Source organism: Xenia sp. Carnegie-2017, unplaced genomic scaffold (assembly GCF_021976095.1).
Source record: "Xenia sp. Carnegie-2017 unplaced genomic scaffold, XeniaSp_v1 HiC_scaffold_14, whole genome shotgun sequence".
NCBI classification, from domain to species: domain Eukaryota; kingdom Metazoa; phylum Cnidaria; class Anthozoa; order Malacalcyonacea; family Xeniidae; genus Xenia; species Xenia sp. Carnegie-2017.
The window spans coordinates 483,518-495,696 of record NW_025813447.1 but is presented as its reverse complement, the minus strand read 5'-3'; the positions used below and the strand labels follow the sequence as shown (position 1 = coordinate 495,696).

The window sequence follows — 12,179 nt, the reverse complement described above, 5'->3', positions numbered from 1 at the left end:
TCACCATGTCACAGAATAGATACGTTTACGTATCTCTATTCTGTGACCATGTGGTTGTCATGGCCCTGCTCAAGAGGACTGGCACGATTAAACAGTAAGTACGTGGCACATGATTGCACACAAGACAATCACCAACACATTGTTGATATTTTCTCGAAATTTAACAATTTTGTCTTAAAAATGGCTCCAATTCTTGCCTATTGGGACATAAGAGGGGTAAGAAATAACCTTGAATTTTAATGAAGTATATATGGACGATAAATATTTTATATAACAGTTATGACTTGTAAAACACATGATCCTTAACATTCATAAATGTTCCTGAATGTACTACAATAGCACCACGATCTATTTGATCAATGATACAAAATATTTTCATAGCTTGCTCAACCCATCCGATATCTTTTGGCTTATACGGGAATTGAATACGAAGATAAGGGTTATACTTTTGGACCACCTCCTGGTTGTGTATTTATTGATGATTAACAATGAGACTTGCTGATAATGAGTTTTGACCTTACATTAAATTTGTACTTTATTAATAAAAATTTGCATATGTCCAAACCATGTTTACTCAAAATGTAATCATGAGATGATTTTTCAGATTACAATCCTGAAGATTGGTTGAAGGAGAAAGAAAATCTTGGTTTGGATTTTCCCAATGTATGGTTTTTAATGTGGTGGAAAATTGATATTAGATTTTAATATTGTGTTTGTTTGTGATTAGCTTCCTTATTTCATTGATGGCGATACAAAGATTACTCAAAGCAGTGCAGTAAGTATAACATGAAGTAATGGATCCCTTAACAAATATTCACTTCACAATATTTTTTGTGTAAATTATTCTGAAATGCTCAACATTCAATGTAGATTATTCGTTATATTGCAAGAAAACATAATCTGTGTAAGTATATGATCAGTTTCAATATTTAACTGATTGCATTACATATTTAACAGTTATAAATAGGTCTAAGTAAGTCTCAAAATTGGCTAAATAAATTATTGAACTACTACTATAAAATATTATTTGTTTAATGAAGGTGGTGAAACGGATGAAGAGAAAACAATTGTTGATATGATTGAAAATTGCGTGAGTACTGTTAGTTTTATGTTCAAATTGAGTAAGCACAAGTCTTTATAAAATTCAAAAAGGTTTATTAGCTACAACAACAAACAAACAAACCAACAACATTTGTATACCGGCCAGTATTAATCCCCGCCAGGGGGGTTGACCGGTCCATGAATTTTTCCATGCCAAACGTCTCTATCTCTCGCCATATCTCTCGTTATACCCATCACCTTCATATCACTGTTCACAGCATCCATCCATCTCTTTCTCGGTCTACCTCGTTTGCGGACTCCATCAACATTCATATGCAACGTTCTACGAATTTCAGCACTTTCTTCCCTCCTTTCCACATGCCCAAACCACCTCAAACGCTGGCGCCTTACCCAATTCTCGATACACTCAAAAAGGTTTATTAGCTAGAAGATAAATATTTCATTATATTACTTATCATTGGAGAATGACATTTGCTCATAAATACAATCCATGTGAACTGTATGCGGAAGAAACGCAAACATTCATGGGATAATATACTACAAAATTGAACATCCACACGGAAGATACTTGGCATAAGGTACATGGAATGTAATCTGGCATTTGCTGTAGCCATAATGCATCTAAAATAATCTATAAATGCAAAAGAAAAATGTGGAACTAGACATTTCTATTTATTGATATTAATATAACTAGTTTTACAAGAAAATATTTTTAAGGTTTGGAAATTGATGTATGACTCTGTTCTAAATAACAAAATGTTTCATTTTCAGATCATTGACTTGCGTAATGGCTTTGTAAGACTTTGCTACTCATCAGACTTTGTAAGTCTTCATCTTTACCACTATAGCTTTAACATATGTTTGTTCATAGTATTATTGATAATATGTACCAAATGCCATTTAGGATAAACTTGTCGATGGTTATAAAAAAAATGTAGTGGAAAAATTGGATCGTTTTGAAAAGTTTCTTGGTGGCAAGAAATATCTTGCTGGAGACAAGGTTTTTACAAATGTTAACATGCTATTAGTTGACTTTTTTCTTTCATGACTTCTAAAACTTTATTATTTGAATTTAGGTGACATATCCTGACTTCATGCTTTATGAAATGCTAGACCAGCATAAAATATTTGACAAAAAACTTGTTGAACCATTCAAGAAGTTGATGGTACTATATTTTTACTATTCGTGGTATTTCAACCAATTATAGCAAAAACTAAGTTTAAAATACATCAATTTTTTTGCAGCAATATTGTGAAAGTATTGAGGTACTGAGAATTATGAGTAAGTTAATAGTAAGTATTTGGGGGGTTTCTATTAAAAACTGCAATGTTATTTAGGCTATTCCACAAATTGCTGAATACAAGAAATCAAACAAGTTTCAAGAACGAACACTGAATGGTGCCATGGCTTCATTTAAATAAGAATTTCAAGATTCCTGGTTTAAATACAAATTATATTTTTCACTGTGAACTAGCTTATCATGCAATATTCATTGAAATGAAATAGTTTTTCTAATTTTAGTGCTGATGTTGTGTATTGAATACATAATAAATCACCATAATGACAATAAAGTTTTAAACTACAATCCTTTGATCTCGTCGTGAATACTTTAATTACTTTATATACGTATAATGGTGAATGGTTGAAGCTACATTTATTGTGCTACACGATATTTATATTTTACTCAAGTACTGAAGATGAATAGACCAATAATTGTTTGTGATATTGCACAAATTGTCCAAGAACGTTTTCCCGTCAACAATTTAAAGAAATATAAAAGAAAACGTTACAGCAAAATGATAAGACTATGTCTATTTGCAATATCACCAATATGTTTCCTATATAAGAAATTGTACTTCATATAATTAACCACTTACTGTGGTTCCTTTCTCGACTTTTCTTCTTGATGTATCGGATAGATTTTCATAGTACATTATGACAAATTTGTCAAAAAATGCGTTGTAAAATCACTACGAAAATCAATGAACTCTTCTTTCGTGGATCTCGACCACTCGACTGACTCGACAGGACACATGACTAGACACCAGTCACATCACCATGTCACAGAATAGATACGTTTACGTATCTCTATTCTGTGACCATGTGGTTGTCATGGCCCTGCTCAAGAGGACTGGCACGATTAAACAGTAAGTACGTGGCACATGATTGCACACAAGACAATCACCAACACATTGTTGATATTTTCTCGAAATTTAACAATTTTGTCTTAAAAATGGCTCCAATTCTTGCCTATTGGGACATAAGAGGGGTAAGAAATAACCTTGAATTTTAATGAAGTATATATGGACGATAAATATTTTATATAACAGTTATGACTTGTAAAACACATGATCCTTAACATTCATAAATGTTCCTGAATGTACTACAATAGCACCACGATCTATTTGATCAATGATACAAAATATTTTCATAGCTTGCTCAACCCATCCGATATCTTTTGGCTTATACGGGAATTGAATACGAAGATAAGGGTTATACTTTTGGACCACCTCCTGGTTGTGTATTTATTGATGATTAACAATGAGACTTGCTGATAATGAGTTTTGACCTTACATTAAATTTGTACTTTATTAATAAAAATTTGCATATGTCCAAACCATGTTTACTCAAAATGTAATCATGAGATGATTTTTCAGATTACAATCCTGAAGATTGGTTGAAGGAGAAAGAAAATCTTGGTTTGGATTTTCCCAATGTATGGTTTTTAATGTGGTGGAAAATTGATATTAGATTTTAATATTGTGTTTGTTTGTGATTAGCTTCCTTATTTCATTGATGGCGATACAAAGATTACTCAAAGCAGTGCAGTAAGTATAACATGAAGTAATGGATCCCTTAACAAATATTCACTTCACAATATTTTTTGTGTAAATTATTCTGAAATGCTCAACATTCAATGTAGATTATTCGTTATATTGCAAGAAAACATAATCTGTGTAAGTATATGATCAGTTTCAATATTTAACTGATTGCATTACATATTTAACAGTTATAAATAGGTCTAAGTAAGTCTCAAAATTGGCTAAATAAATTATTGAACTACTACTATAAAATATTATTTGTTTAATGAAGGTGGTGAAACGGATGAAGAGAAAACAATTGTTGATATGATTGAAAATTGCGTGAGTACTGTTAGTTTTATGTTCAAATTGAGTAAGCACAAGTCTTTATAAAATTCAAAAAGGTTTATTAGCTACAACAACAAACAAACAAACCAACAACATTTGTATACCGGCCAGTATTAATCCCCGCCAGGGGGGTTGACCGGTCCATGAATTTTTCCATGCCAAACGTCTCTATCTCTCGCCATATCTCTCGTTATACCCATCACCTTCATATCACTGTTCACAGCATCCATCCATCTCTTTCTCGGTCTACCTCGTTTGCGGACTCCATCAACATTCATATGCAACGTTCTACGAATTTCAGCACTTTCTTCCCTCCTTTCCACATGCCCAAACCACCTCAAACGCTGGCGCCTTACCCAATTCTCGATACACTCAAAAAGGTTTATTAGCTAGAAGATAAATATTTCATTATATTACTTATCATTGGAGAATGACTTTTGCTCATAAATACAATCCATGTGAACTGTATGCGGAAGAAACGCAAACATTCATGGGATAATATACTACAAAATTGAACATCCACACGGAAGATACTTGGCATAAGGTACATGGAATGTAATCTGGCATTTGCTGTAGCCATAATGCATCTAAAATAATCTATAAATGCAAAAGAAAAATGTGGAACTAGACATTTCTATTTATTGATATTAATATAACTAGTTTGACAAGAAAATATTTTTAAGGTTTGGAAATTGATGTATGACTCTGTTCTAAATAACAAAATGTTTCATTTTCAGATCATTGACTTGCGTAATGGCTTTGTAAGACTTTGCTACTCATCAGACTTTGTAAGTCTTCATCTTTACCACTACAGCTTTAACATATGTTTGTTCATAGTATTATTGATAATATGTACCAAATGCCATTTAGGATAAACTTGTCGATGGTTATAAAAAAAATGTAGTGGAAAAATTGGATCGTTTTGAAAAGTTTCTTGGTGGCAAGAAATATCTTGCTGGAGACAAGGTTTTTACAAATGTTAACATGCTATTAGTTGACTTTTTTCTTTCATGACTTCTAAAACTTTATTATTTGAATTTAGGTGACATATCCTGACTTCATGCTTTATGAAATGCTAGACCAGCATAAAATATTTGACAAAAAACTTGTTGAACCATTCAAGAAGTTGATGGTACTATATTTTTACTATTCGTGGTATTTCAACCAATTATAGCAAAAACTAAGTTTAAAATACATCAATTTTTTTGCAGCAATATTGTGAAAGTATTGAGGTACTGAGAATTATGAGTAAGTTAATAGTAAGTATTTGGGGGGTTTCTATTAAAAACTGCAATGTTATTTAGGCTATTCCACAAATTGCTGAATACAAGAAATCAAACAAGTTTCAAGAACGAACACTGAATGGTGCCATGGCTTCATTTAAATAAGAATTTCAAGATTCCTGGTTTAAATACAAATTATATTTTTCACTGTGAACTAGCTTATCATGCAATATTCATTGAAATGAAATAGTTTTTCTAATTTTAGTGCTGATGTTGTGTATTGAATACATAATAAATCACCATAATGACAATAAAGTTTTAAACTACAATCCTTTGATCTCGTCGTGAATACTTTAATTACTTTATATACGTATAATGGTGAATGGTTGAAGCTACATTTATTGTGCTACACGATATTTATATTTTACTCAAGTACTGAAGATGAATAGACCAATAATTGTTTGTGATATTGCACTAATTGTCCAAGAACGTTTTCCCGTCAACAATTTAAAGAAATATAAAAGAAAACGTTACAGCAAAATGATAAGACTATGTCCATTTGCAATATCACCAATATGTTTCCTATATAAGAAATTGTACTTCATATAGTTACCATTTACTGCGGTTCCTTTCTCGACTTTTCTTCTTGATGTATTGGATACATTTTCAAAGTAGATTATGACAAATTTTTCGAAAACTACTTCATACAATACCACTTTCGGAACAATAACACTCCTCGACCATGTACTTGACACGTGCGATGCCATGTCAATGCATTGCTTGACAGGCCTGACTAGTAATAGCAATATAGTATTCGTTGGTCTTCACAGTTTGTGACCATCACCTGCTTCACTGCCATTACAAAGACATCGTATTTTCATCAAGTTGAACTATCTTTCGACAAAAAATGTCTTCAATTCTTGGCTACTGGAACATCAGATCAGTAAGGAACGATGACTGAATTTTAACGAAGTTTATATGAACTCTTGATAATTACTGGAACTGTGAAATTAATCCAAAGCAATCATCAGAAATAGACGTAATATTATTCCTATAAGGGTATATGTGCAATTAATGATCCTTTGCATTCGTCAATGTTAGCTAATGAAATACAAAGCTGAATTTTGTACCCTGATCTATAATTAATGATTCAAATTTGTTTTCATAGCTTGGTGAGCCAATCAGGTACATTTTGGTTTATACTGAGACTGAATTTGAAGACAAACGTTACCAACATGGGCCACCTCCTGGTTAGTGTATGAGCAATGTTTCTGTATTGACAATGAAGAATGTGACTAATACAGAGACTCATACCATGTACTTTTTCAGGTTGCCATCGTGAAGCTTGGTTGAAGGAGAAAGAGAATCTTGGTTTGGATTTTCCTAATGTAAGGTTTTTAACGTGGTGGAAAATTGATATTGGATTTTAATATTGTGTTTGTTTGTGATTAGCTTCCTTATTTTATTGATGGCGATACAAAGATTACTCAAAGCAGCGCAGTAAGTATAACATGAAGTAATGAAGCCCTTAACAAATATTTACTTCACAATATTTTTTGTGTAAATTATTCTGAAATGCTCAACATTCAATGTAGATTATACGTTATATTGCAAGAAAACATAATCTGTGTAAGTATATGATCAGTTTCAGTATTTAACTGATTGCATTACATATTTAAAAGTTATAAATAGGTTTAAGTAAGTCTCAAAATTGGCTAAATAAAATATTGAAATACTATGAAATATTATTTGTTAAATGAAGGTGGTGAAACAGATGAAGAGAAAACAATTGTTGATATGATTGAAAATTGTGTGAGTATAGTTTTAGTCAAGTTAAGCTACATTTTTTTGCAAATGCATAATTTGCTAAACAATACTCATCATGAGACAATTATATTTGCCCACCTTAATCTACCATAGAAACATGACAACATTATCATTTTACATATAGTCACTCTATATAGCTTGACATGAAAATGAAAGGTTTCTTTTTTTTCCAGATCATTGACTTGCGCGATGAGTTTTACAGAGTTTGCTACTCGTCAGAATTTGTAGGTTATTGCCTGTGTAGCTTTAACTGTATTTCTTTGTAGTATAATTGATTTTATGTAATCATTGTCATTTAGGATAAACTTGTTGACAGTTATAAAAAGAAGGTAGTTGAAAAATTGGACCGTTTTGAAAAGTTTCTTGGTAGCAAGAAGTATGTTTCAGGAGACAAGGTTTTCACAAATGTTTGCATGTTTTGTAATCGATTTTTTGTTTCATACATAATGAATAGAATGTTTTCTTTCGATGTAGTTGACATATCCTGACTTCATGTTTTATGAAACCCTGGACTCACTTAAAATACTTGACAAAAGTATTGTTGAACCATTCAAGAAGTTAATGGTACTACATTTTTAATACAGTAATTCCAAAAATAATCTTAGATTAAGTTATATCATTTTTGCTGTAGGAATTTTGTGAAAGAATTGAGGTAATGAGTATTTCATCATTTATGTTACATGTCAGTTAGGATATCCACATTTCTGTAAAAACTTTAATTTTATGCAGGCAATTCCACAAATTGCTAAATATAGAAAATCAAACAAGTTTCAAGAACGACCAATAAATGATCCTATTGCCTCATTCAAATGAAATATTTTAACAAATTCCTGGTTTAAACACTAATTATATTTTTTACAGTGACCATAGCTTATCATGTAATATTCATTGAAATGAAAAAATTTATTTAAATTTTAGTGCTGATGTTGCATGTTGAATATATTTTGAATTACAATAAACAGCAATATTTTGATCTCTTCTTGACTACTTTTATATTTTATGCGCATTTATTGTCAAGTGCATGAAAAATCAATAATTAATTTTTCCTGTTGAGAGCATTGAGGATCTTAAGTATTTCCATAAAGAGATTAAGGATGTCAAGATAAAGGTTGATCGAGGCCAAAATGTATTCCTCTGGAGATAATTTATGCATTAGAAGATGCGTGTCATACACAATGAACAATGAAAACACAACAGCTCCAGCAATGGCAATGGCAAGCTCGGTAATGTCATTTTGCATGAAAATCTACACATCAAAATAATTGAAATGACTTATTGTGTAATATGGCTAATGATTAAGATATTTATACTTGTTCATACCTGCAATATTCCAGCAAGAATCAATATCCAAAGAGTAGAAGAAAGCCTATACGTAAAAACAACAATCTTCTTTAAACAATGTCATAGCATCACATAATTATCAATTTTAACATACGCTGCACCCCAACTGCTAAAATCTCTCTTGCTTTGAAAGGTATAAAGTGTCAGAGCCAATGTTGTAGTTATTGTAAGTAGAAATGCTTGAATGACAATCTGAACATCATACAATGTAACTAAAAAGTTAATGGAATTTTGTATTAACCATTGCAATGACATGTACTAAAGAATTTGAAAGAAAAATGACATACCTACTGTACCAATGCTGTACGATTCTGCAAATGTCTAGAGTGAAATGAACTATTAGTTCACAAATTTTCATGAAACTTGATAAAGTTACATAAAATAAAAACATACAAATGCAACAAGAAGATACATGTTGATAGGACTTTCACGTCTCTTCACAGCCAGTGCAATAAGGAGTCCAAAAGACATAAATACAGAAACAATGAGCAGAAAGGGACTAAAAAGTTGATGAACATAGATAGTTGAAACAAAACGACAATTCCTCGACAACATCCAACTGTGGAACAAACATACCTTCCTTGTACAAACATCTTAACTGGTTCAACGGACATAAAAGTTGCGGCAACAACAATTGTAAGAGCCAACTGAAGAGTAAGGATTCCATAAACCTTTCGGAGAAATCCTAAGACGACAAACTATTCGTTATCCAAAAGCAAAACAAACTTCTCAGTTCTCGCGCATTGTAAAATTTAACAATGAAATTATGAAATATTGTTCAATTTGGTGAATGCATTCTTCTAATATAGACACTGAGCAGCACTAAAAATATGACTCAACACTCTTATGTTTGAACTACTTGAATAAATCCCAAAATATATAAAAGATAAACCATATTTTATGTATTTCTAACGTAACAGCCAGCGGTTGGTCAATGGTCATGAGTTTCAGAGTTGATTCAACAATATTTCTGTGCTTACCTAAACGATAATCAATGCTTGATTGTGCAACGGTGACGCCATACATGAAATCATCTTCGAAAACACTCTGTTTCGATGAATTTTGACGAAAATTTGTAGGACTTTCGCTACTTTCGCTTTGCTTCGTCGCTGCCATTTTGAAACTTGAACAAAACTGAATTCCGCGGTGACGTCATTATAATGCATGTGACGATGTATTCGACCTCACGCATAACAAGAACCAATATCTTTAACAATATCTCAGGAAAACAAGAAATTATCTATGAAACACAACTAATACTTTGTATAAAATAGGGACGTAATGTCACTTTGCAGCCAAACATCGTAGGTGAACGTTATTCTTACGACTATTTTTGGCGACCGGTGCAGCTGGAACGGCGCGTTATTGAATTTTAATTAGAAACTGGCACTAGGGAGAAATTTCGCCAATATGGCCCTCGTAGCGAGATTGTCCATATGGAAAGTGCGCTTTTGGCAATGAAATTTCGTGTTAATTTTTTGAATAAAATTCTAGTTTTACATAGAAATAAAAAGTATGGATAACCTTGAAACAATCCAGCAATGTTTAAATGGTAAGATGCATTTCTATGAGTATAAAACATTGATTACATTTCACGTTTTATGATAGTACTATTGTACATAAATTACTATTTACGTTCATTCATATATATATATATATGACGCCACACTAATGAGGATTGTTGAATTTTAAACTAACATATTTCCAGACTTTCAAAATACGAAAGATAAAGAAATTGGTCCCGAACTAAATGAATTGCTTTTGCACATAGCAAAGACAGGCAAAACTGAGTATGTTTGTTTGTTTACCTAATCTCTTGAACTGAACATTACGTTTAAGACATGTGTTATTTAATATCATAGATTTCAATGGCATCTTTTGAAGCCACTCATTGCTTTTAAGTTAGAAAAGGTTTGTGCCAAATGTGTGCTGCCAAAGTACACGATTTCTGTCCCCGATAATTTTTGTGTTTCTTTATCTGATATAGGTTCTTGAAGAAATGTTTGAAAATTGCCCTTCCTTAGATGTTGCATCAAATTCAGATCCTACTTCAAAACCTAAAAATCTTTATCCTGATGTTAAAAGACTAGTTGACATCATAAATAATTTTACTGGGTACATTATCTTCTTTGTCAATAACTAATGTGTCATACAATAGAATTTACTAACATTTATGCTAATGTATTTCAGTACACCATTTACAATTCAACGATTGTGTGAACTGCTAAATGAACCAAAAAGATATTATAAAACGATGGAGAAATTATTTCATGGTTTAGAGAAGGTTTTTCTTACTTATTATCTCATACTTTGTTTCATATGACAATAATTCTTACTCTACATCCCTTACTTACTTCATGTAGAATATCATGGTTGTCAGTACAATCAAACCAGATGGTACTCTTATTACCAGGTACTAAATCCAAGCATTATAATACTTGGCAAATGGTTCAGTTAATGTATTTACCATTTAGGTCATCAATGTTAACAAATGGTTCTTCATCGCCTGTAACAAGAACAACAAGTATAAGGCCTGCAGCTGTAAACAACCAGACGCCACTGAACTCAACATCACAACTGGGTGTTAATTCGTTAGACACTGAAGTATCTGACTCTTTGAGAAATTGTGACAACACTTCTTTGTCAAATTGTGACATAAAGCTACAAGAAAACATTGAAATCAACCAAGACCGATCATGTGAACCTGAAACTTGTAATGCAAGTTTCTCTGATGAGTCTCATTCAAAAAGTCAAAGCAGTGATTTATCTGCATCAGTAGATGTTGGGGAGGATGTAATAGAAAAAGAGAATTCCAATCCTCTTGATGAAAATTTTAATGGTAACATAAAATAATGTGTGGGAGTTGTTCCATTTTTGAGCCCATGTAACATTTGTTATCCATAGCTATCCTACTTGTGCTCTGTATATATGTAAGTTGTTCCATTCTTGAGCCTATGTAACATTTTTTATCCATAGCTATCCCTACTTGTATTATATATATGTAAGTTGTTCCATTCTTGAGCCTATGTAACATTTTTTATCCATAGCTATCCCTACTTGTGCTCTGTATATATGTAAGTTGTTCCATTCTTGAGCCTATGTAACATTTTTTATCCATAGCTATCCCTACTTGTATTATATATATGAAAGTTGTTCCATTCTTGAGCCTATGTAACATTTTTTATCCATAGCTATCCCTACTTGTATTATATACATGTAAGTTGTCTTATGCTTAAGTCCATGTATCAATTTTTAAAATAATATCTAGCCAAATAATAAAAGCAAAACTTATTTTACTTTAGATGAGAAATCAATGTCAGATGAAAGGTTATAAAAAAGGACACAAGTTAATAGAAGACATCGCTTCCTTGCCTCAATACTCCTTGATCAAACCAAGATTTGAAAGTTTTGTTAGTTAACGAATGTTTTAGTTGACTCGGATTAGAAAAGTCAAATGGAGACTTCTTTTTATTGTTACAATATTTTGGACATCACTAAACATAAAAATCTGTACATCTTATGACATTTTAAGTGTTAATTTTAAATCTTTTAAACTACAACTGACTAGCTTTTTTT

The 12,179-nt window shown here is 31.8% G+C and overlaps 5 protein-coding genes across 6 annotated transcripts; 4 read left to right on the top strand and 1 right to left on the bottom strand.

The window, feature by feature from the left end:
- LOC124434042 (glutathione S-transferase Mu 1-like) lies at positions 1 to 2,648 on the top strand. The gene is made up of 11 exons (XM_046983903.1): positions 1 to 216; positions 382 to 463; positions 605 to 663; positions 728 to 775; positions 871 to 904; positions 1,041 to 1,090; positions 1,834 to 1,884; positions 1,967 to 2,062; positions 2,139 to 2,228; positions 2,308 to 2,328; positions 2,401 to 2,648. Exons 1-11 carry the CDS (start codon positions 49 to 51, stop codon positions 2,482 to 2,484), a joined length of 783 nt encoding a protein of 260 aa, XP_046839859.1. The 5' UTR covers positions 1 to 48; the 3' UTR covers positions 2,485 to 2,648.
- A 448-nt stretch (positions 2,649 to 3,096) lies between these two features.
- Positions 3,097 to 5,764, top strand: LOC124434041 (glutathione S-transferase Mu 1-like). The gene is made up of 11 exons (XM_046983901.1): positions 3,097 to 3,332; positions 3,498 to 3,579; positions 3,721 to 3,779; positions 3,844 to 3,891; positions 3,987 to 4,020; positions 4,157 to 4,206; positions 4,950 to 5,000; positions 5,083 to 5,178; positions 5,255 to 5,344; positions 5,424 to 5,444; positions 5,517 to 5,764. Exons 1-11 carry the CDS (start codon positions 3,165 to 3,167, stop codon positions 5,598 to 5,600), a joined length of 783 nt encoding a protein of 260 aa, XP_046839857.1. The 5' UTR covers positions 3,097 to 3,164; the 3' UTR covers positions 5,601 to 5,764.
- A 473-nt stretch (positions 5,765 to 6,237) lies between these two features.
- Positions 6,238 to 8,235, top strand: LOC124434047 (glutathione S-transferase Mu 1-like). Its single transcript, XM_046983908.1, has 11 exons — positions 6,238 to 6,378; positions 6,604 to 6,685; positions 6,765 to 6,823; positions 6,888 to 6,935; positions 7,031 to 7,064; positions 7,198 to 7,247; positions 7,436 to 7,486; positions 7,562 to 7,657; positions 7,737 to 7,826; positions 7,894 to 7,914; positions 7,992 to 8,235. The coding sequence occupies exons 1-11, from the start codon at positions 6,343 to 6,345 to the stop codon at positions 8,073 to 8,075; spliced, it is 651 nt and encodes a 216-aa protein (XP_046839864.1). The 5' UTR covers positions 6,238 to 6,342; the 3' UTR covers positions 8,076 to 8,235.
- LOC124434043 (protein lifeguard 4-like) lies at positions 8,031 to 9,787 on the bottom strand. The gene is made up of 7 exons (XM_046983904.1): positions 9,584 to 9,787; positions 9,180 to 9,288; positions 8,997 to 9,102; positions 8,891 to 8,924; positions 8,698 to 8,815; positions 8,583 to 8,628; positions 8,031 to 8,508 (listed from the first exon to the last, which is right to left on the bottom strand). The coding sequence occupies exons 1-7, from the start codon at positions 9,717 to 9,719 to the stop codon at positions 8,299 to 8,301; spliced, it is 759 nt and encodes a 252-aa protein (XP_046839860.1). The 5' UTR covers positions 9,720 to 9,787; the 3' UTR covers positions 8,031 to 8,298.
- A 70-nt stretch (positions 9,788 to 9,857) lies between these two features.
- LOC124434040 (serine/threonine-protein phosphatase 4 regulatory subunit 2-A-like) lies at positions 9,858 to 12,163 on the top strand. Of its 2 annotated transcripts, XM_046983899.1 has the most exons (8): positions 9,858 to 10,155; positions 10,312 to 10,393; positions 10,466 to 10,514; positions 10,591 to 10,718; positions 10,794 to 10,887; positions 10,967 to 11,016; positions 11,078 to 11,442; positions 11,906 to 12,163. In XM_046983899.1, exons 1-8 carry the CDS (start codon positions 10,119 to 10,121, stop codon positions 11,935 to 11,937), a joined length of 837 nt encoding a protein of 278 aa, XP_046839855.1. In that variant the 5' UTR covers positions 9,858 to 10,118; the 3' UTR covers positions 11,938 to 12,163. The 2 variants fall into 2 exon arrangements, with proteins under 2 accessions (XP_046839855.1, XP_046839856.1); XM_046983900.1 differs by lacking the exons at positions 10,312 to 10,393; positions 10,466 to 10,514 and having other exon boundaries at positions 10,138 to 10,155.
- The last annotated feature ends 16 nt before the right edge of the window (positions 12,164 to 12,179 follow it).

Coding starts and splice junctions, on each gene's coding strand:
- LOC124434042 (XM_046983903.1), top strand. CDS start 49: ATGTGGTTGTCATGGCCCTGCTCAAGAGGACTGGCACGATTAAACAGT. Junction 464..604: donor TACTTTTGGACCACCTCCTG/GTTGTGTATTTA, acceptor ATGATTTTTCAG/ATTACAATCCTGAAGATTGG. Junction 2,063..2,138: donor AATATCTTGCTGGAGACAAG/GTTTTTACAAAT, acceptor ATTTGAATTTAG/GTGACATATCCTGACTTCAT.
- LOC124434041 (XM_046983901.1), top strand. CDS start 3,165: ATGTGGTTGTCATGGCCCTGCTCAAGAGGACTGGCACGATTAAACAGT. Junction 5,001..5,082: donor TTTGCTACTCATCAGACTTT/GTAAGTCTTCAT, acceptor AATGCCATTTAG/GATAAACTTGTCGATGGTTA. Junction 5,179..5,254: donor AATATCTTGCTGGAGACAAG/GTTTTTACAAAT, acceptor ATTTGAATTTAG/GTGACATATCCTGACTTCAT.
- LOC124434047 (XM_046983908.1), top strand. CDS start 6,343: ATGTCTTCAATTCTTGGCTACTGGAACATCAGATCA. Junction 7,487..7,561: donor TTTGCTACTCGTCAGAATTT/GTAGGTTATTGC, acceptor ATTGTCATTTAG/GATAAACTTGTTGACAGTTA. Junction 7,658..7,736: donor AGTATGTTTCAGGAGACAAG/GTTTTCACAAAT, acceptor CTTTCGATGTAG/TTGACATATCCTGACTTCAT.
- LOC124434043 (XM_046983904.1), bottom strand. CDS start 9,719: ATGGCAGCGACGAAGCAAAGCGAAAGTAGCGAAAGTCCTACAAATTTT. Junction 8,629..8,697: donor TTTAGCAGTTGGGGTGCAGC/GTATGTTAAAAT, acceptor TTTTACGTATAG/GCTTTCTTCTACTCTTTGGA. Junction 8,509..8,582: donor TTCTTGCTGGAATATTGCAG/GTATGAACAAGT, acceptor TTTGATGTGTAG/ATTTTCATGCAAAATGACAT.
- LOC124434040 (XM_046983899.1), top strand. CDS start 10,119: ATGGATAACCTTGAAACAATCCAGCAATGTTTAAATG. Junction 10,719..10,793: donor ATCATAAATAATTTTACTGG/GTACATTATCTT, acceptor AATGTATTTCAG/TACACCATTTACAATTCAAC. Junction 11,443..11,905: donor TCTTGATGAAAATTTTAATG/GTAACATAAAAT, acceptor ATTTTACTTTAG/ATGAGAAATCAATGTCAGAT.